The sequence below is a fragment of the Staurois parvus genome, unplaced genomic scaffold, assembly GCF_062004578.1.
Source record: "Staurois parvus isolate SC_StPar_1 unplaced genomic scaffold, SC_StPar_1.0 ptg001879l, whole genome shotgun sequence".
Taxonomy (NCBI): Eukaryota; Metazoa; Chordata; class Amphibia; order Anura; family Ranidae; genus Staurois; species Staurois parvus.
The window spans coordinates 369,682-390,984 of NW_028319675.1; the positions used below are offsets into that span (position 1 = coordinate 369,682).

General features: G+C 47.2%; 1 protein-coding gene across 1 annotated transcript; it reads left to right on the top strand.

Moving 5' to 3' along the window:
- The first annotated feature begins 9,876 nt into the window (after positions 1-9,876).
- On the top strand, positions 9,877-19,392 carry LOC149433906 (SLAM family member 8-like). The gene is made up of 5 exons (XM_089664308.1): positions 9,877-10,186; positions 12,108-12,434; positions 12,550-12,843; positions 15,451-15,561; positions 18,064-19,392. Exons 1-5 carry the CDS (start codon positions 10,129-10,131, stop codon positions 18,309-18,311), a joined length of 1,038 nt encoding a protein of 345 aa, XP_089520434.1. The 5' UTR covers positions 9,877-10,128; the 3' UTR covers positions 18,312-19,392.
- The last annotated feature ends 1,911 nt before the right edge of the window (positions 19,393-21,303 follow it).

The window sequence follows — 21,303 nt, forward strand, 5'->3', positions numbered from 1 at the left end:
CACCATGTGTCCTGGGCCCTCCTGTCCCTCCTAGGTGCCCAACACCCCCAACCATGTGTTCTGAGCTCACTAGTCCCTTATAGGTGCTTAACCCCCACCCCCCCCATCATGTGTCCTGGTCTCACCTGTCCCTCCTAGGTACCCAGCACCCCCCCCCCCCCCACTGTGTATCCTGGGCTCACTTGTCCCTCCTAGATTCCCAACAACCCACCACCATTTCTGCTGGGCTCACCTGTCCTCTGTAGGTGCCCAACATCCCCCCCCCCCCACCATCTGTCCCAGGTTTACCTGTCCTCCTAGGTGCCCAACACCCCCCCGACATGCGTCTTAATTAATCTTCAGGCCTAAAATGTGCATTTTATCACATCTGCAAAAACAAAATGTGAAGAGTCCCCTGGCAGTGAAAGGGTTAAACAAGTACCTATAGATGACGACCTGTGCAGGAAAGTGTATTGAGGCATTTGTTTTAGTTGGGTTAATTATTCTTCAGGACTGAAATCTGCATTCTATCACCTATCACGGGTATGAACATTTTTTATAAAAAAAAGATTCTTGCAGCCAAGGGTTAAACAAGCACATAGAGACGACAACACGTGTGGAACGTTTGTCAACATGAAGCGTGTTCTACGTATGAACGTTCTGTGCAATGATTGACTCCAGGAGGCGGGAGAGGACAGGAGAGGACGGGAGGGGGAAGTTGAACACTTCACTTTTCTGAATCTGCTGACATTTAATATTTCTGCATCTCATGATTTATGAAGAAAAAAAAAAATCCCATTCGGTCATGTTTATAGGGTGACCTCTGACCCTTCACATTTATTTTTTGTTGCTTTGGAAGCAGCTGTGATAGTCCCATGTGAGGCCTTCAAAGGAGAAGACTTGAAAAACTCCCTTCCATTTCCCAGCAGTCACATGACTTGTGCTCGGCTCCCGGCTCAGGGCTCTCGTATGAGGAAATTCCATAGCAATCATCCGTCTCAATTCTGTAAAAAGAAGAATGGGTCACATGGACAGATCGGGGCTGGAGGTAACAGATCAAACCATGATCTCGGGATGAAAATTTTACCTGCATTAGGCACTGCAACCGAGGAGCCCCAGGTAAGTCGTTAGGGGGGGCCACGCACATAAGGACAAATGGGCGACGATAGATTTGTTTCGAATGATCTTTCGATGCCTCGCTATCTCCAGGAATTAAATCTGCATCTACACTTGCAGTGGGTCTCCCTGCACTGCAAGGATGAAATGCTCATTCAGCCTAAGGGTGCAGGGGTAAGGTGTATTAGGATCCAGCACTGTTCTCTTCTACCGGAATCTCCATTCTGTGATTGGAACAAGTGCATCATCACCAACAATGCAGGGCGGTTAACTTGACTCTCACTGGGAATGCTTTAGAGAGGCAGCAGAGCTGGGCCAGGAATGAGGTACTACACCTTACCTCTGCACCCCTAGAATATATGAGCATTTACCCCTTATAACAGGAGTTTCAAACTCAATTTCGCTACAGGCCGTATCAGCATTATGGTAGATCTCAAAGGGCCAGTTGTATCTGTAAGACTATGTATGCGCTACATGTAGAGTTCAGGAGTGTGCAGAGTGCAGAGTTCATGAGTGCACTACATGCAGAATTCAGGAGTGTGCTACATGCAGAGTCCAGAGTTCAGGAGTGCGCTACATGCAGAGTTCAGGAGTGCGCTACATGCAGAGTTCAGGAGTGCGCTACATGCAGAGTTCAGGAGTGAGCTACATGCAGAGTGCAGGAGTGTGCTACATGCAGAGTTCAGGAGTGAGCTACATGCAGAGTGCAGGAGTGTGCTACATGCAGAGTTCAGGAGTGAGCTACATGCAGAGTGCAGGAGTGAGCTACATGCAGAGTTCAGGAGTGAGCTACATGCAGAGTGCAGGAGTGTGCTACATGCAGAGTGCAGGAGTGTGCTACATGCAGAGTGCAGGAGTGTGCTACATGCAGAGTTCAGGAGTGCGCTACATGCAGAATTCAGGAGTGCGCTACATGCAGAGTTCAGGAGTGAGCTACATGCAGAGTTCAGGAGAGTGCTACATGCAGAATTCAGGAGTGTGCTACATGCAGAGTGCAGAGTTCAGGAGTGAGCTACATGCAGAGTTCAGGAGAGTGCTACATGCAGAGTTCAGGAGAGTGCTACATGCAGAATTCAGGAGTGCGCTACATGCAGAGTGCAGAGTTCAGGAGTGCGCTACATGCAGAGTGCAGAGTTCAGGAGTGTGCTACATGCAGAGTGCAGAGTTCAGGAGTGTGCTACATGCAGAGTTCAGGAGAGTGCTACATGCAGAGTGCAGGAGTGTGCTACATGCAGAGTTCAGGAGAGTGCTACATGCAGAATTCAGGAGTGCGCTACATGCAGAGTTCAGGAGTGAGCTACATGCAGAGTGCAGGAGTGTGCTACATGCAGAGTTCAGGAGAGTGCTACATGCAGAATTCAGGAGTGCGCTACATGCAGAGTTCAGGAGTGTGCTACATGCAGAGTGCAGGAGTGTGCTACATGCAGAGTTCAGGAGAGTGCTACATGCAGAATTCAGGAGTGCGCTACATGCAGAGTTCAGGAGTGAGCTACATGCAGAGTTCAGGAGAGTGCTACATGCAGAATTCAGGAGTGCACTACATGCAGAGTGCAGAGTTCAGGAGTGAGCTACATGCAGAGTTCAGGAGTGTGCTACATGCAGAGTTCAGGAGAGTGCTACATGCAGAATTCAGGAGTGCACTACATGCAGAGTGCAGAGTTCAGGAGTGAGCTACATGCAGAGTTCAGGAGTGTGCTACATGCAGAGTTCAGGAGTGTGCTACATGCAGAGTTCAGGAGAGTGCTACATGCAGAGTTCAGGAGAGTGCTACATGCAGAATTCAGGAGTGAGCTACATTCAGAGTGCAGGAGTGTGCTACATGCAGAGTGCAGGAGTGAGCTACATGCAGAGTTCAGGAGAGTGCTACATGCAGAGTTCAGGAGTGAGCTACATGCAGAGTTCAGGAGTGTGCTACATGCAGAGTTCAGGAGTGAGCTACATGCAGAGTTCAGGAGTGTGCTACATGCAGAGTTCAGGAGTGTGCTACATGCAGAGTTCAGGAGTGAGCTACATGCAGAGTTCAGGAGTGAGCTACATGCAGAGTTCAGGAGTGAGCTACATGCAGAATTCAGGAGTGCGCTACATGCAGAGTGCAGAGTTCAGGAGTGCGCTACATGCAGAGTTCAGGAGAGTGCTACATGCAGAGTTCAGGAGAGTGCTACATGCAGAGTTCAGGAGAGTGCAACATGCAGAGTTCAGGAGAGTGCTACATGCAGAGTGCAGGAGGGTGCTACATGCAGAGTGCAGGAGTGAGCTACATGCAGAGTTCAGGAGAGTGCTACATGCAGAGTTAAGGAGTGAGCTACATGCAGAGTTCAGGAGTGAGCTACATGCAGAGTTCAGGAGTGTGCTACATGCAGAGTTCAGGAGTGAGCTACATGCAGAGTTCAGGAGTGTGCTACATGCAGAGTTCAGTAATGAGCTACATGCAGAGTTCAGGAGTGAGCTACATGCAGAGTTCAGGAGTGCGCTACATGCAGAGTTCAGTAATGAGCTACATGCAGAGTTCAGGAGTGTGCTACATGCAGAGTTCAGTAATGAGCTACATGCAGAGTTCAGGAGTGTGCTACATGCAGAGTTCAGGAGTGAGCTACATGCAGAGTTCAGGAGTGTGCTACATGCAGAGTTCAGTAATGAGCTACATGCAGAGTTCAGGAGTGTGCTACATGCAGAGTTCAGGAGTGAGCTACATGCAGAGTTCAGGAGTGTGCTACATGCAGAGTTCAGGAGTGAGCTACATGCAGAGTTCAGGAGTGTGCTACATGCAGAGTTCAGAGTTCATAAGTGCAGAGTGCAAAATTCAGGAGTGCAGGTATACAGAGTTCATAGTTCAGGAGTGCACTACATACAGAGTGCAAATTTCAGGAGTATGTGGCGTACAGAGTGCAGAGTTCAGGAGTGTGCTATGTACAGAGCGCAAAGTTCAGGAGTATGTGGCATACAGAGTGCAGAATTCAGGAGTACGCTACATGCAGAGTGCAGAGCTCAGGAGCGTGCTACATGTAGAGTGCAGAGTTCAGTAGAAGAGGTATACAGAGTAGAGTTTAGGAGTGCACTACGTACAGAGTGCAAAGTTCAGAAGCATGTGGCGTACAGAGTGCAGAGTTTAGAAGTGAACTACGTACAGAGTGCAAAGTTCAGAAGCATGTGGCGTACAGAGTGCAGAGTTCAGGAGTACGCTACGCGCAGTGTACAGAGTTCGTGAGCATGCTACGTACAGAGTGCAAAGTTCAGGAGCATATGGCATACAGAGTTCAGGAGTGCACTATGTACTGAGAACAGTGTTCAGGAGTGTGTTGCGTACAGAGTGCAATGTTCAGGAGTATGTGGCGTACAGAGTGCAGAGTTCAGAAGTGCTCTTCGTACAGAGGGCAGCAGTGTGCTACGTGCACAGTGCAATGTTCAGGAGTATGCAGCATACAGAGTGCAGAGTTCAGGAGTGCGATATGTACAGAGTGCAGAGTTCAGAAGTGCGCTACATTCAGAGTATAGAGTTCAGGAGTGTGCTACGTACAGAGTGCAATCTTCAGGAGTATGTGGCATACAGAGTACAGAGTTCAGGAGTGCGCTATGTACAGAGTGCAGAGTTCAGGAGTATGCGGCATACAGAGTGCAATGTTCAGGAGTGTGCGGCATACAGACTGCAGAGTTCAGGAGTGTGCTATGTACAGACTGCAGAGTTCAGGAGTGCACTACATTCAGAGTACAGAGTTCAGGAGTGTGCTATGTACAGAGTGCAATGTTCAGGAGTATGCAGCATTCATAGTGCAATGTTCAAGAGTATGCGGCATACAGAGTGAAATGTCCAGGAGTATGCGGCATACAGAGTGCAGAGTTCAGGAGTGTGCTACGTACAGAGTGCAGAGTTCAGGAGTGTGCTACGTACAGTGTGCAATCTTCAGGAGTATGTGGCTCACAGAGTACAGAGTTCAGGAGTGTGCTACGTACAGAGTGCAATGTTCAGGTGTATGCGGCAATCATAGTGCAATGTTCAAGAGTTCAGGAGTGCGTTACTTGCAGAGTGCAGGATTTAAGGGTGTATTATGCAAAACATACAAAAGCGTGCATTCTGTGCTTGTCCTGAAATACTATAATGTGAATACAACATTAAGGGGACCCTGTCAGATCTTTAAGCAAATCAAAAGGGCAGTTCCCTGCAATACAGATGTATCATACTCACCTCTTCGCTGACCTGTGTCTCTATCTTCCCTCTGTTCCACTGGCATTTGACACCCATGGGAGTCTTCCACCAAGTACAGTGGTTTCTTCCTCCATCCTCTGCATCAATGCTGAGTCCCATAGTGACATGAGGGGTGGAGGAGGGAATTATGTTACGTGGCGGAGGGGAGGGGCACAGTTGTCTGACACTCCAGGAAGTGTTGAAGTCCAGCTCTGGAATGGAGGAGAGGAAGGCCACAATGGTCACCACAGATGTGTATATAATACCTCTTCTATTACAGGAAATGGAAGTTTTGATTACTTAACAGGGTCCCAGAACCCTGTTACACCTGTGGGAGCCAATGCTTTAAAAGGGCCATGACGCTAAAGCCTGGTAGGAGGGGTTACTGATCATGCAGCATTGTGATTGGGTGCACAGTGCTGATGTCATCAGCAACCCTTACTGCTGGCCCCCAAGCAGCTGACTGTGTGGTGACAGCTTGGTCATAGTGTTTGGGGGGGCAGAACAAGATAGCAACTAGGCATTCCGGCCCACCCGGCCACCACAATATTGTGTATCGCTGTCATAAAGGGGTTAAAAGACAGACTTAGGGTGTATACACACAGGCATAAAAAAATCCCATACAGCGTGCAATTTATTCAACATAGCAGTGTATTAGGGTGCGCCTACAGCGTTTGTGGGCCCCAACTATAGCATACTTCTGCCCATATTACAGCTTTACAAGATATGCATTGCTCCTGTAATCTCATGTAAATATCCATGCTCATGATGACATGTACACGCATGTGCATGCATTTTTCTGCATGTGTGATTCTCACGTGTCATTGCAAGCAAGCCTCTATTGGCCTATCCCTGCTTTTGTCTACCCATGGGTTACGCCATGATAACTGCACATTGCTCATTAATAAAGGGTGGTGACTGCGGTGCTATTCATTTTGAATGGCTACCAAACACACACGCCCAACGCATCGCAATGCACTCGTGATTCAACGCAAGAGAACGCCACAAAGCACCTGTGCACTGCGCTGAGCTGTGTCAAAGAATTATGGCGTTTGCTGAAATATGCAATGAGCTGCACTGCCATCCCATTCAAAATGAATGGACAGCCTTAATGCCATGTGCCTCAATGCATAGGCATGCAAGTATTTACGCCCTGGCTGGATCATGCCTGTTGGGGGGGATTTACTAAGACTGGTGCACTCGGAATCTGATGCTGCTGTGCACGGGAGCCAATCAGCTTGTAACTTCAGCTTCTTCAATTAAGCTTTGGCAATAAAACTCGATTGGCTACTGTTCTGTCTCTCCAAGCTAAGCATTGAAAGTGTGACCTCTGTAACTTACAGTTGTGATAAGATAGGTATAACTCCAATCTTAGTTGAATAACGCAGGCAGTGACCCAATCTAGATGACACTTTGTAGATCTTGTGAAGTTTATTCCATAAACGAAGAGAATCTTACAACAATGAACATCTGATAGGTCAAAAAATCATAATGTGACCCGCTTCATGACATGAGGCTTGAAGCTGAAATGCATTACTGGGAAAAAGGGCGGGCTATCTATACATTAACTAAACCACAGGAAAAGGAGGAGCAGAGACAAAATACAGAGAACACTTAAAAGGCATATGACAGTCATGTGAAACATGACAGTTACCATTAGTGCCGGGATATCCAGCGCCCAGGGCAAAAATTCCGACCTGCCCAGCCTTGTCCCAGAAGGAAGGCACCCCCATCCCTACAGTAAACGATTGCGAATAGAAACAACACCTTCTGCGCTCACCTAGATCAAGGGTGGGTAGACGGATAGACCACTCAGGAAGCTCATCCACCAATGGATCAAAGGTGGTGCAGCTCTTCACAAGGCTGGGGAAGCCCGACCAGTACTGCCGAATGAAAAAAAAAAAGAAAGCGCACCAACCTTGCGCATTACCTCAATAAAACCACCTCCCGTCCAGCCGTTTATAAATGGCCTCCTCGCACCCTGCTTGTGAGCGCTCCCTGGGAGCGCGCAGCACCGTGATCGTCGTACGGGACCTCTGTGCGAGGTCCCAATCATGTGATCACTGATTGGCCAATCACATGCAGAGTGGTAAGCAATGATGTCACTTCTGACATCATTGCTTACTACGTGTGATCACATGGTACAGGGCTATTCACAACAGCCTTGTACCATGTGACAAGCTGTGACCAATCACAGCTCACACAGTAGTTCACAATGGCTGCAAGAATGCAGCCAGAGAGAAAGAGAAATGATTGCTTTTACAGCCTTTATGGGTGTAAAAGCAATCAGTGTTAAAAAAAAAAAATCTTCATCACCCCCCCACAAGTAGTACAGTGTCACCATGGTGACACTGTACTGCTAGGGTGACAGTATGTAAAAAAAAAAAGACATAAATAATATAAAAGAAAAAAAAATGTTTAAAAATTATAATTTTTGGTTATAAACTAATTTGGGTTATTTTTTTTTTTTTACTAAAAAGATAACGGAACAAATTTTGGCCAAGATTTATGATGAAATATTATTTATTTGCAAACTTTTATAAGAAAAACACCTTTTTTCAAAATTTTTGGATTTTTTTCATTTACATAGCAAAAAAAAAAAAAAAATCCCAGCGATGAATAAATACCACCAAAATAAAGCTTTATCTGTCTCAAAAAAATGCTAAAAAATGTATATAGCTACAGTGTTGCATGACCGCGCAATTGTCATTCAAAGTGTGATAGCGCTGAAATCTGAAAATTGGCCTGGACAGGAAGGGGGGAAAGTGTCCGGACTGGAAGGGGGTGAAAGTGTCCAGACTGGAAGGGGGGGAAAGTGTCCGGAGTGGAAGGGGGTGAAAGTGTCCGGACTGGAAGGGGGGGAAAGTGTCAGGACTGGAAGGGGGGGAAAGCGTCCGGACTGGAAGGGGGGGAAAGTGTCCGGACTGGAAGGGAGTGAAAGTGTCCAGACTGGAAGGGGGTGAAAGTGTCCGGACTGGAAGGGAGTGAAAGTGTCCAGACTGGAAGGGGGTGAAAGTGTCCGGACTGGAAGGGGGTGAAAGTGTCCGGACTGGAAGGGGGGGAAAGCGTCCAGACTGGAAGGGGGGGAAAGCGTCCGGACTGGAAGGGAGTGAAAGTGTCCAGACTGGAAGGGGGTGAAAGTGTCCGGACTGGAAGGGGATGAAAGTGTCCGGACTGGAAGGGGGTGAAAGTGTCCGGACTGGAAGGGGGGGAAAGCGTCCGGACTGGAAGGGGGGGAAAGTGTCCGGACTGGAAGGGGTGAAAGTGTCCGGACTGGAAGGGGGTGAAAGTGTCCGGACTGGAAGGGGGTGAAAGTGTCCAGACTGGAAGGGGGGGAAAGTGTCCGGACTGGAAGGGGGGTGAAAGTGTCCGGACTGGAAGGGGGGGAAAGTGTCTGGACTGGAAGGGGGTGAAAGTGTCCGGACTGGAAGGGGGGGTGAAAGCGTCCGGACTGGAAGGGGGGAAAGTGTCCGGACTGGAAGGGGGTGAAAGTGTCCGGACAGGAAAGGGGGGAAAGTGTCTGGACAGGAAGGGGGGGAAAGTGTCCGGACTGGAAGGGGGGGAAAGTGTCTGGACTGGAAGGGGGGGAAAGTGTCCAGACTGGAAGGGGGGGAAAGTGTCCGGCCTGGAGGGGGTGAAAGTGTCCGGACTGTAAGGGGGGGAAGTGTGCGGACTGGAAGGGGGGGAAAGTGTCCGGACTGGAAGGGGGGGAAAGTGTCTGGACTGGAAGGGGGTGAAAGTGTCATGACAGGAAGGGGGGGGAAAGTGTCCGGACTGGAAGGGGGGGAAAGTGTCCGGACTGGAAGAGGGTGAAAGTGTCCGGACTGGAAGGGGGGGAAAGTGTCCGGACTGGAAGGGGGGGAAAGTGTCCGGACTGGAAGGGGGTGAAAGTGTCCGGACTGGAAGGGGGGGAAAGTGTCCGGACTGTAAGGGGGGGAAGTGTGCGGACTGGAAGGGGGTGAAAGCGTCCGGACTGGAAGGGGGGTGAAAGTGTCCGGACTGGAAGGGGGGGAAAGTGTCCAGACTGGAAGGGGGTGAAAGTGTCTGGACTGGAAGGAGGTGAAAGTGTCCGGACTGGAAGGGGGGGAAAGTGTCTGGACAGGAAGGGGGGGGAAGTGTCTGGACTCGAAGGGGGTGAAAGTGTCCGGACTGGAAGGGGGTGAAAGTGTCCGGACTGGAAGGGGGTGAAAGTGTCCGGACTGGAAGTGGTTAAGATGCGATGTATACTCACAAACAAAGCAGTATAACAAGCGTATAAAATACTAAAAAGGAACATTGAAGTGCAAGACCAGTGCGAGTCACATCAAGAGGGGAGACTCTCAAAGTTCAGCTGACGGGTTTCGAAGGGCGGGGGTCCCTTCTTCTTTAGAGCTCTGAGTAAAAAGAGACCCCCCCTTCGAAACGCATCAGCTGAACTTTGACATTTTCACTCTGCAGTAAACCATTGCACCCAGGGCAGCTGCCTCTCCCGCCCACCCCTTGTCCCCGGCCCTGGCTACCATGCACAGATTTTGCACTCTCCAGTTTTAGTAAATCTCCCCCATTGTCTCTGTATCTAGTGTAACATTTCAGTTACGGTGTCCCCTTAAATCCCAGCAAATATCAGCTCCGTAGAAGTTGGAGAAGTGAAGAATTTCTGAAGACATGTCAGTACTCAGGAGCTCTTGCATCACCGACCACAACTGGATTTCCCCTTTCCACATGAAATGTCCCCATTGGTCATGAGAAGGGAAATCAGGGGAAGTTTGGATTCTCTGTGTACAAATTTCTCTTCGTGATCAGAGGGGATTTCAGTACAGACCGCAGAGGAGTCAGCACACAGACCTAAAACCACTGGTCAGCCGTCCAGTATAATGAGCATGGCGGGAGCAATGTGCCGGATCCTGACCCTGCTACTGCTGCCACTCACAGGTAAGACCCCGGGAAATGCTCTGGTTTAGAGGGGATATATTTTCTGCTTCTTCTTATTTTTTCTTTAGACAGATTTAAACAGTTCAATGTAAATAATGTGAATTATGTGTGTTAATGTTTTGCAAAAGATGTAGAGATTTGTAAATATATATGTACCGGGTGATGTCTGGCTCTTCTTCCTGCTCAGCAATGCTGTCCAGTGATTGTATTGATGTGCTGCGCTGCCCCCAAAAGGCCACTTGGGTGTAATGGTCTGTTGTGGTGCATTGGCAGCCAATAGGAAGTAGAATATATTAACATATCACACGTTAATGCACAAGATAATGCCGAGGCATCGCAATGGACCGGAATAGTGTGAACTCTCTCTCACTCCTCCTTTCTCTCCCTCTCTCTCTCTGTTACTCATTTATTTCCCTCTCCTCCTCTCTCTCTCTCGTTCCCCCTTTCTCTCTCTTATTCTCTCTCCTCCTATACTTCCCTCTCTTTCTCGCTCCTCCTTTCTTTCCCTCTCTTTCTCGCTCTTCCTTTCTTTCCTTCTCTTCCTCTCTTCCTCTCTTTCTCGCTCCTCCTTTCTTTCCCTCTCTTCCTTTCTTTCTCGCTCCTTCTTTCTTTCCCTCTCTTTCTCACTCCTCCTTTCTTTCCCTCTCTTTCTCTCTCTCTCATTCCCCCTTTCTCTCTCTGTTTCTTATTCTCTCTCCTCCTTTCTTTCCCTCTCTTCCTCTTTATCTCGCTCTTCCTTTCTTTCCTTCTCTTCCTCTCTTTCTCATTCCTCCTTTCTTTCCCTCTCCTCCTCTCTCTCTCATTCCCCCTTTCTTTCTCTCTTATCCTCTCTCCTCCTTTACTTCCCTTTCTTTCTCGCTCCTCCTTTCTTTCCCTCTCTTCCTCTCTCTCCCCCTTCCTCCTTATTTTTTCTCTCTCCCCCTCTACTCCTTTCTGTCCCTCTCTTCCTCTCCTTCTTGTTCCTCCTTTCTTCCTCTCTCTCTCTCACTCTTCCTTTCTTTCCCTCTCTTTCTTGCTCTTCCTTTCTTTCCTTCTCTTCCTCTCTTCCTCTCTTTCTCGCTCCTCCTTTCTTTCCCTTTCTTCCTCTGTTTCTCGCTCCTTCTTTCTTTCCCTTTCTTCCTCTCTTTCTCACTCCTCCTTTCTTTCCCTCTCTTCCTCTCTCTCTCATTCCACCTTTCTCTCTCTCTTTCTTATTCTCTCTCCTCCTTTCTTTCCCTCTCTTCCTCTTTTTCTCGCTCTTCCTTTCTTTCCTTCTCTTCCTCTCTTTCTCATGCCTCCTTTCTTTCCCTCTCTTCCTCTCTCTCTCGTCCCCCCTTTATTTCTCTTATCCTCTCTCCTCCTTTACTTCCCTTTCTTTCTCGCTCCTCCTTTCTTTCCCTCTCTTCCTCTCTCTCCCCCTTCCTCCTTGTTTTTTCTCTCTCCCCCTCTACTCCTTTCTGTCCCTCTCTTCCTCTCCTTCTTGTTCCTCCTTTCTTCCTCTCTCTCTCTCTCTCTCTCTCTCTCTCTCTCTCACTCTTTCTTTCTTTCCCTCTCTTCCTTTCTCTCTCTCCTCCTTTCTTGGGGTCTTTGGTTCAAATCCTGGTCAGAACACTACATGCATAGAGTTTGCATGTTCTCCATGTGCCCTAAGTGTTTTATATTTAAGTACTCCGGTTTCCTTCCACAATCCAAAGACACTCCAAAGAAGACATGCATGTAGCTGCTGTCTAAAGTGTGTGTGTGTGTCTGTGTGTGTTATGGACTGTAAGCTCTTGAGGGCACAGACTAATTTGAATGTACAATATATGAAGTGCTGTGTAAATTGTTTGTAGCTGTATAAATACCAGGAATTTATACATACAGACTTGTGAAGCTGCTAAAATGTCCACTGTAAAGCATAACTGGTGTTTTGGTTCTTTAGTCTCCTGTGTTCTTTTTACAGGCAGTCTTTGTCATTCTGCAGAAGTCACTCCAATTACAGGAATACAGGGTGGGTCTGTCCTTCTGTCACCTTTGGTTCCTCCAGGATTTAATCCCAGGGAAGTCTTCTGGAGACACTTTTCTCCAGTAGATCATTTGGTGGCCTCTTTTTCCCGAGGATCCTTGGACACAACGTATCAGTCTTGTTTCCACGGCAGAGTCCAACTTCTTCAAAACTTCACTTTGGAAATATCGGGGCTAGCGTTGAAGGATACTGGGATGTTCACTTGTCAAATGGTGGACACTCAAGGACACATGAAGCTTCATCAATTTCATCTCACTGTCTACGGTAGGTGCTCAGTAGATTCGGAACCCATACCTGTTATGTATTATTAAGTTCCAAACACGTAATTCTTAATAACATTAATGTATGTTGACCTATATCAAAATTTCATCATTTCTAGAGGTGGCAGCCAAGCCAGAGGTCCAAGTCTTTGTGTCAAGACAAGGTCAAGATTGCGCCATATTCCTCAGCTGCAGTGTGACCACAGGGAATAATGTAACCTATAGTTGGATGATTCAAACTGGACAAGGGGATCTGCTAAATGAGACATACAGGCTTTATGATGACAAACGCCTGCTTACGATGACTTTGACCTCAACTCATCAAGAGGTCTCCTTTACCTGTGTTGTAACCAATCCAATCAACCAAGAACATACATCCGTAATCCCATGGACGAGCTGCTTAGCTGGACCAGGTAAGGCCAATGAATTTGTAGTTTAATGTTTATTTTATAGCCAATATTAGAATCCCTGTTTTTTTTTTTTTGCTGTTTCTGCCCCCTTGCTATTGGTCTGGTGACCATTCTCGCTGGGATAAATTGTAATAGGAAAATCCAAATGTGGTAGTTAATGGAACAAGAGGTTAGGGGAAATCTTCCAATGTGGAAAATTAAATGGGAAATTCACTTCCCCTTTGGAGATATTCTTCTTCAATTCCTGTCTTAGTAATCACAGTCTTCAGGACCAGAAGTGAAAAGAATCTCCCTAATAGACAAAGAGTATGAGTCACAGACAAATGCCCATAAGTTTCAGCTTGTACGGGACTGGAGAGATGGCGCCCTCCATTATTTTAAGTTTACAGAAATTTCCACCAGTACACCTTTCTTGAAGAAGATTAGTCTTTTGTTCATACTTCAGTTAACAAATATCACCAACCAAACTTTCAGGAGTGTGCAGGGGCCCCTTTCTCAAGGGAAGGCATCTTTTTCTATGTGCTATGAGAAACGGACCCTGTGCAATCCCAAAACCTTGGTTGGTTGTACTTTATCACTGATGTCTGAAGAAAGGACAATTCTTCAACAGAGATGTGCAGGAGGAAATTTCTGTAGATCTCAATGTAGACATAGGAAGCCATATGCCTAACAGGGCTTCCATCCCTGCCCACCATATGTCTGTGAAGGTTCTTATTTATTCAAGCCATAATATAGCCAATCAGATTCAACTGGACTTCTTTTGTAATGTTGAAGATGTTTGAAAAAAGCTTCTCCAAGCCACTTCTTCAGAATTGAAGAAGTTGCTTGGTTAGCTGCGAAAAGTCTTCAGCGTGACAGAACTACTCCATCTAAATGTGGCCAACTACTATTAGCTTTGCCACTCTACTGAAAAGACAATTCGTGAAGAAGGATGTGCTGGTGGAAATTTCTATAGATCTCCCCCATGGATACCTAGTGACCATATACAGTACCTCATAGGGGGTCCATCCCTTTCACACCATATGTCTGTGAAGGTTCTCATTTATCTAGGTTATAGCCATAATATAGCTAATCAGATTCAACTGGACTTCTTTTGTAATGTTGAAGATGCTTCAAAGCTTCTCCAAGTCACTTCTTCAGAACTAAAGAAGTTGTTCGGTAAGTTACGAAATGTCTTCAACGTGTCAGAACTACTCCATCTAAATGTGACCAACTACTATTAGCTTTGCCACTCTACTGAAAAGACAATTCGTCAAGAAGGATGTGCTGGTGGAAATTTCTATAGATTTCTATAGATACCTAGTGGCCATGTACAGTACCTCATAGGGGGTCCATCCCTTTCCCACCATATATCTGTGAAGGTTCTCATTTATCCAGGTTATAGTCAGTATTGGTTAGTCAGATTTGACTGGACTTCTTTTGTAATGTTGAAGATGTTTCATAGCTTCTCCAAGCCACTTCTTCAGAATTGAAGAAGTTGATTGGTAAGGTCTTCAACGTGACAGAATTAGTCCATCTAAATGTGACCAACTACTATTAGCTTTGCCACTCTACTGAAAAGACAATTCATCAAGAAGGATGTGCTGGTGGAAATTTCTATAGATCTTCCCCATGGATATCTAGTGGCCATGTACAGTACCTCATAGGGGGTCCATCCCTTTCACACCATGTGTCTGTGAAGGTTCTCATTTATCCAGGTTATAGCCAGTATTGGTTAGTCAGATTTGACTGGACTTTTTTGTAATGTTGAAAACGTTTCATAGCTTCTCCAAGCCACTTCTTCAGAATTGAAGAAGTTGATTGGTAAGGTCTTCAACGTGCCAGAACTAGTCCATCTAAATGTGACCAACTACTATTAGCTTAGCCACTCTACTGAAAAGACAATTCGTCAAGAAGGATATGCTGGTGGAAATTTATATAGATCTCCCCAACGCAGGGGCGGACTGACCATTTGGGAACTCGGGCACTGCCCGAGGGCCCGGGGTCAGTAGAGGGCCCCATGAGATGCCCCTAGTACCTTTCATATGCTTTTTTGGGTGTGGTTTGAGTGTGGGCGAAGACACAGGGGCCCCATGATCCCCTATTGCCCGGGGGCCCCATGAGTTGTCACTCCGCCCCTGCCCCAATGGATACCTAGTGTCCATATACAGTACCTCATAGGGGGTCCATCCCTTTCACACCATATGTCTGTGAAGGTTTTCATTTATCCAGGTTATAGCCAGTATTGGTTAGTCAGATTTGACTGGACTTCTTGTTGAAGACATTTCATAGCTTCTCCAAGCCACTTCTTCAGAATTGAAGTTGGTTGGTAAGCTGCGAAAGGTCTTCAACGTGACAGAACTAGTCCAGTTAAACGTGACCAAATACTACTAGCTTTTCCACCATACTGCATTTTAATTGGTGTCTGAGAAACCCTTGGAGAGACTTTCCCTCACAACTTTTCCAGGTGACCATTGTTACTTTCCAGGATATCTTTAACAAGCTTCATGGATATCATTTGGCGTCCTTGACATTCCCTTTAAAGTAGTGCTGTAGAAAAATGATTATGAATAAATTGGTTGATATGTAAAAAAGAGACATTTTTTTTCTCAACACTTCTTCCCTCCACAGGACACGATTTTAGGATGAACAATGGAAAAATTGTGATACTTGTTGTGGCTGCACTCATTATCATGTTTACCACCGCAATGATCTGCGTCTACTTTTTTACCAGAACTGCAGGTGAGTTCATGTTGTTAGTGGGGGGTGGGGGGGGGGGTGGGGGAGGGGTTCTTGTTGTAGATCAATGTTAAAAAATATGTTCTTCCTATTAACTATGGCTGCTAAGGTCTTGCTAAGCTACATTTGAGGAGTATTTTACCAGCCAAAGGATTTGAAATTCTGTTCAGTTAGTCAACTCTACCAGACAACACAGCCGGCCTGGTCACCTCCTTGTTTCTAGTCTGTGATTGGACAATGAAGGAGTGGCAGAAGACTGATGAGGTCCTCTCTCTCCTCTCTTATTCTGTTAGCCTTCCTTTTCCTTGTCAACACAGCACTGCAGCACACCTGATTGACTTCTAGTAATACCCCACCCTGACATCAAGGCTGATACCATATTGAAATTAGGTACAGTACTTGTCCTAAACGAGGCTTTTGGTGATCACTTCCATGTTCTCAGCCTGTGATTGTGCAGTGAAGGAGTGGCAGGAGACTGATGAGGTCCTCTTTCATTCTGTGTGAAGAGGCCTCCCAGCTAAGCCTAGTTGGGACCTTGGTGTCTTCACAAAGGCTTTTCTAACACTTGTGCCCTGCAGGACTGGACCCAGGAACATCGCACTGACTGTCCATGCCTCAGGCTATTTATGACCCTTCTCTCCACCTTCTGGGCACATGTCTCCAAAGATTGGCTGGAGTCCCATAAATATTCAGGCTTTCTGGTCTACTCCCCCTCCCACTATACTTATAGATACCTATAGAAGACAGGGGGGTATTGCATAGTCCCTGTGGTCAGTAGGAGGAGGCAGTGGTGTATTTAGGTTTTGTGCTGCCCTAGGCAACACAAAATTCACCCCCCACCCCGGAGAGAGCCTGACATTGACCAACAACACCCCTGCCCCCCCCCCCCTCACCCGAGAGAACCTTCCACTACCATCGCCTCCATACATCAGCCACTCCCCTCTCAGCGAGAGAAAGAAAGACACATACCTTCACAGCTCTGGAAATTCCCAGGAACCAGAGTCAAGCAGCCCGCAGCCTCTCTCAGATCCCATCTGATCTGCAAGCCACATGTGTCCCTTCTTCCAGGAGGGTGTGCTGCCCCCCTGAAAAATGCCACCCTAGGCAACTGCCTTGTGGTAAATACGCCCCTGGGAGGAGGAGTAGTGCCCCATCATTGCTATTACTGGAAGAAATATTGGCCCATCATTGATGTTAGTGGATGGAATAGGGCCCCACTATTGATATTAGTGGGAAGAACAGCATCCCATTGCTGGTGTCAGTTGAGGGAATTATGCCCCACTTTTGGTGTCAGTGTTAGGAATAGTGACCTAAGGGCCGGATAAAGGCTAGCAAAGGGCTGCAAACCGGACCTCGGGCTGCAGTTTGGAGACCACTGGTGTAAAACATGAAATAGCTATGTTGCCAGCTTACTGACAAGCTTGTTTCAGTACAAAGATTGCATGATTACATACAAAAGACAATGTTTTCGGGCTACACGGTGATCAAGTATGTGATAAAGTAGAGCTTTGCGCTTTGAAATCCCCTTGTAGATGGTCTGGTGACATGTCTCACTCCTTCGTACATTTACTTACACACAGACCAGGGCCTCTTTCCAACCTTGGAGCACTCCCACTAGGTGGGTCTCAACAAATGACATCTATGCTCATAGAATTAAAGAAAACGTTGGCCAACAGGGCCTACAAATGGTCAGCATTGTTCTTTGTACCAGGCCCCAAGTTGAGTTTTTCATAGATGATTGCACAGAAGGCAGCAATACGGAACTGGTGTGGAGAGTAAATGCCACCAGAGGGTCCTACATTCTTTATCAAGTATGTGATAAAGAAGAGCTTTGTGTTTTGAAACCCACTTGTAGGTGTTCTGATGACATATCTCACTCCTTCGTACTATTGCTTACACACAGACCAGGGCCTCTTTCCAACCCTGAAGCACTCCCACCAGGTGGGTCTCAACAAATGACATATCTCACTCCTTCGTACATTTACTTACACACAGACCAGGGCCTCTTTCCAACCTTGGAGCACTCCCACCAGGTGGGTCTCAACAAATGACATCTATGCCCATGGAATTAAAGAAAATGTGGCCAACAGGGCCTACAAATAGTCAGCATTGTTCTTTTTGTACCAAGTTGAGTTTTTCATAGATGATTGCACAGAAGGCAGCCATACGGAACTGGTGTGGAGAGTAAATGCCGCCAGAGGGTCCTACTGGCCGGTATGCTAACATCCCATAGGCATTCATCTGTCAATCACTGTCACTGCCCAGCAAGGTTTTCTGATCTTCATCCACCTTAATACAAAGGCCCACGGAGTGCACTCTTCGGGAGGCATATAGTAAATTAACATCAACGTTGCATAGATATCAGTTTGGTGGGATTGAACATGGTCCTCTGCTGCTAGAGGTTAATACTAAACACTAGTAAATGGTCATAAAATGTGTTTCTTCTGCTGCAGAAGCAACGGCTAGGTATCGGCATAATAAAATACTCATTCTGCCTTCTTACAGGTAAAACCCCAGTAAAAGGAAGACAGAGAACTAACATTCGTACCGAGGAGACAATACTACAGCTGGACGAAGAGAATGATGCTCTCGAGAATGAGAAGATTAGCCTTCAAGACCACGAGGAGACGACAGCCCAACAGAATGGAGAGACGATCCTTACCCATGATGCAGAACAGGACAGCAATGACGAGAGGACGGTACAGCTCAGTCCTGGGACGATCGTAACACATAAAGTGGAGACAATTGTATAACACGAAGAGGGAGCCAAATGGCAAACTGGAGCTTCGTCAATGCAAGGATGGATGAAAATCAAAACCTTTAACCAGGACCAGAGGAAGATCTTAAATGAGTATAATCCTATCTGGAGTTTGCAGGTCTACCATAAAATGAAGCACCAATGGATTCTTGCAAATTGTACTGCAAATACCTACCACCTTCTGTTTTTGGTTTGATACAAATTGGAAAAACAAGGGAGGTTCTGCAGGGTGGTCACAGATCCAAGAGCCTACATTGGAACATAGAGTTGAATGCTATGGTGGTCAGAGATCCAAGAGCCTACATTGGAACATAGAGTTGAATGCTATGGTGGTCAGAGATCCAAGAGCCTACATTGGAACATAGAGTTGAATGCTATGGTGGTCACAGATCCAAGAGCCTACATTGGAACATAGAGTGTCATGCTATGTTATCATTCAGTGTTCAGATGCCTACCATGTGGCTGATGTGGCTGATGTGGCTGAAGGACTATCCCACGTGGATCCAAAAAGGGAGGTTCTGCAGATCCAAGAGCCTACATTGGAACATTGAGTTTCATGCTATGTTATCATTCAGTGTTCAGATGCCTACCATGTGGCTGATGTGGCTGAAGGACTATCCCACGTGGATCCAAAAAGGGAGGCTCTGCAGATCAAAGAGCCTACATTGGAACATAGAGTTGAATGCTATGGTGGTCAGAGATCCAAGAGCCTACATTGGAACATTGAGTTTCATGCTATGTTATCATTCAATGTTCTTCAGATGCCTACCATGTGGCTGATGTGGCTGAAGGACTATCCCACGTGGATCCAAAAGCTCTGCCCCTGCATCCTGCTGTGCAGAGAATAGCAGTCAGTGCAGATAAACACCCACTTATCTGGTTTCCTCATTGATGACCCATCTGTCTAGAAAAGGTAGCGGAGGTGCTTCAAAGGATGGGGAAAAAATGGGGGGAAAGCCCCAGAGAATCTTGTGAGTGCGGAATGGGTTTCATGAGGTCAGTGATAGGCTTGATCAGAATGATATAAGGCAGGGGTGGGCAACTGTGGCCCTCCAGCTGTTGGTGAACTACAAGTCCCATCATGCCTCTGCCTTTGGGAGTCATGCTTGTAACTGTCAGTTTTGCAATGCCTCATGGGACTTGTAGTTCTACAAAAGCTGGAGGGCCACAGTTGCCCACCCCTGATATAAGGAATAAGAATACTCACGTCTGGGAGGTTTCGAGAAGCCTGGATGGTGATCAGGCAACCTGTGTCTAGAACAGTGGTCTCCAAACTGTAGCCAAGGGGCCCTTTGCTTGCCTTTATCTGGCCCTTGGGGAAATATTCCTCCCGCTGATACGAGGCAGTATTCCTCAGACTGACACCAACAGTGGGGCATCATTCCTGCTACTGACACCAATGATGGGTCACTATTTCTTCTTCTGAAACCAATTGTGGAGCATTGTTTACTCCCATTGACCCCAGTGCATTTTATACTCACAGTGGCCGCAGTCTGACCCCCAAAAGTAAACTGGCCCTCTGTTTTGAAAGTTTGGAGATGCCTGCTCTAGAACATGCAGGGATTATTACTGTCCAGGGTCGGACTGACCATTAGGGGGCCCCATGAAATGCCCCTGGTACCTTTTATAGGCTTTTTTGGGTGTGCTATTGCCCGGGGGGCCCCATGAGTTGTCAGTCTGCCCCTGTTACTGTCACCAAGTAGTGGATGGTTACAAGTTTGGAGACCCCTGCTCTAGAACATGTAGGGATTATTACTGCCACCAAGTAGTGGACGGTTGCAAGTTTGGAGACACCTGCTCTAGAACATGTAGGGATTATTACTGCCACCAAGTAGTGGATGGTTGCAAGTTTGGAGGCCATTGCTCTAGAACACGCAGGGATTATTACTGCCACCAAGTAGTGGATGGTTACAAGTTTGGAGACCCCTGCTCTAGAACATGTAGGGATTATTACTGCCACCAAGTAGTGGATGGTTGCACTCGACATTTGACAAGGTACTTCCCAAAGATCCAACTCTGGAGGTGGTGGGATCATGGTACATGCAACAAATAGAGAAATTGGCCCCCAACCAGGGATGGACTGACCATTTGGGAACTCAGGCACTGCCCGAGGGCCCGGGGTCAGTAGGGGGCCCCATGAGATGCCCCTGGTACCTTTCATAGGCTTTTTTGGGTGTTGTTTGAGTGCGGGCAAGGACACAGGGGCCCCGTGATCCTCTATTGCCCGGGGGCCCCATGAGTTGTCAGTCCACCCCTGCCCCCAACCATTAGGTCACAGGGTGTGCACACCCCACAACCAGGGGCGGACTGACAACTCATGGGGCCCCCGGGCAATAGGGGATCATGGGGCCCCTGTGTTCTTGCCCAAACTCAAAAACGCCTATGAAAAAGGTACCAGGGGCATCTCATGGGGGCCCCTACGGACCCCGGGCCCTCCTGCAGTGCCTGAGTTTCCAAATGGTCAGTCCGCCCCTGGTCACACCTGACTTTGTTTTGGAGCCACGTACTTCAAGAATAGGTAGAGGGTGGCGAGATCTCCAAATAGTTCTCCTGGGTTCTCAGCTTGATTACCAGAACTTCATAAAGATGGCAGAACGGAGCGGCACAGAAACACTAAAATGTATTTTATTTTACAAAGTTTCTACAAATGTAAAGAGCATGTAAATCGATATCAGGAATTCATGAAAAAAAAAATGATGGGCAACCGTGGTGGCTCAGACAGGCCATGAAATATGTGATGTTCCTTCCATGGGTTGCAGGAAAATCGTTTGGTTCCCCCATCGACACCGGGGAATCTCTTCTGCGGACTATTGTGTTCTCCCAGTGGGAAGGGGGGGGGGGGCACAGGGAGCCATCCCTGCTGGGAGAACACAATGATTATTACTGGCGGCCGTAGCCACCGGCAGTGATTGCAAATCCGACATGTTGGCTGTACCAACCAAAGGATCTTGGGTCCAATAGATGGATCGAATCTTGGCCAGTCCCTG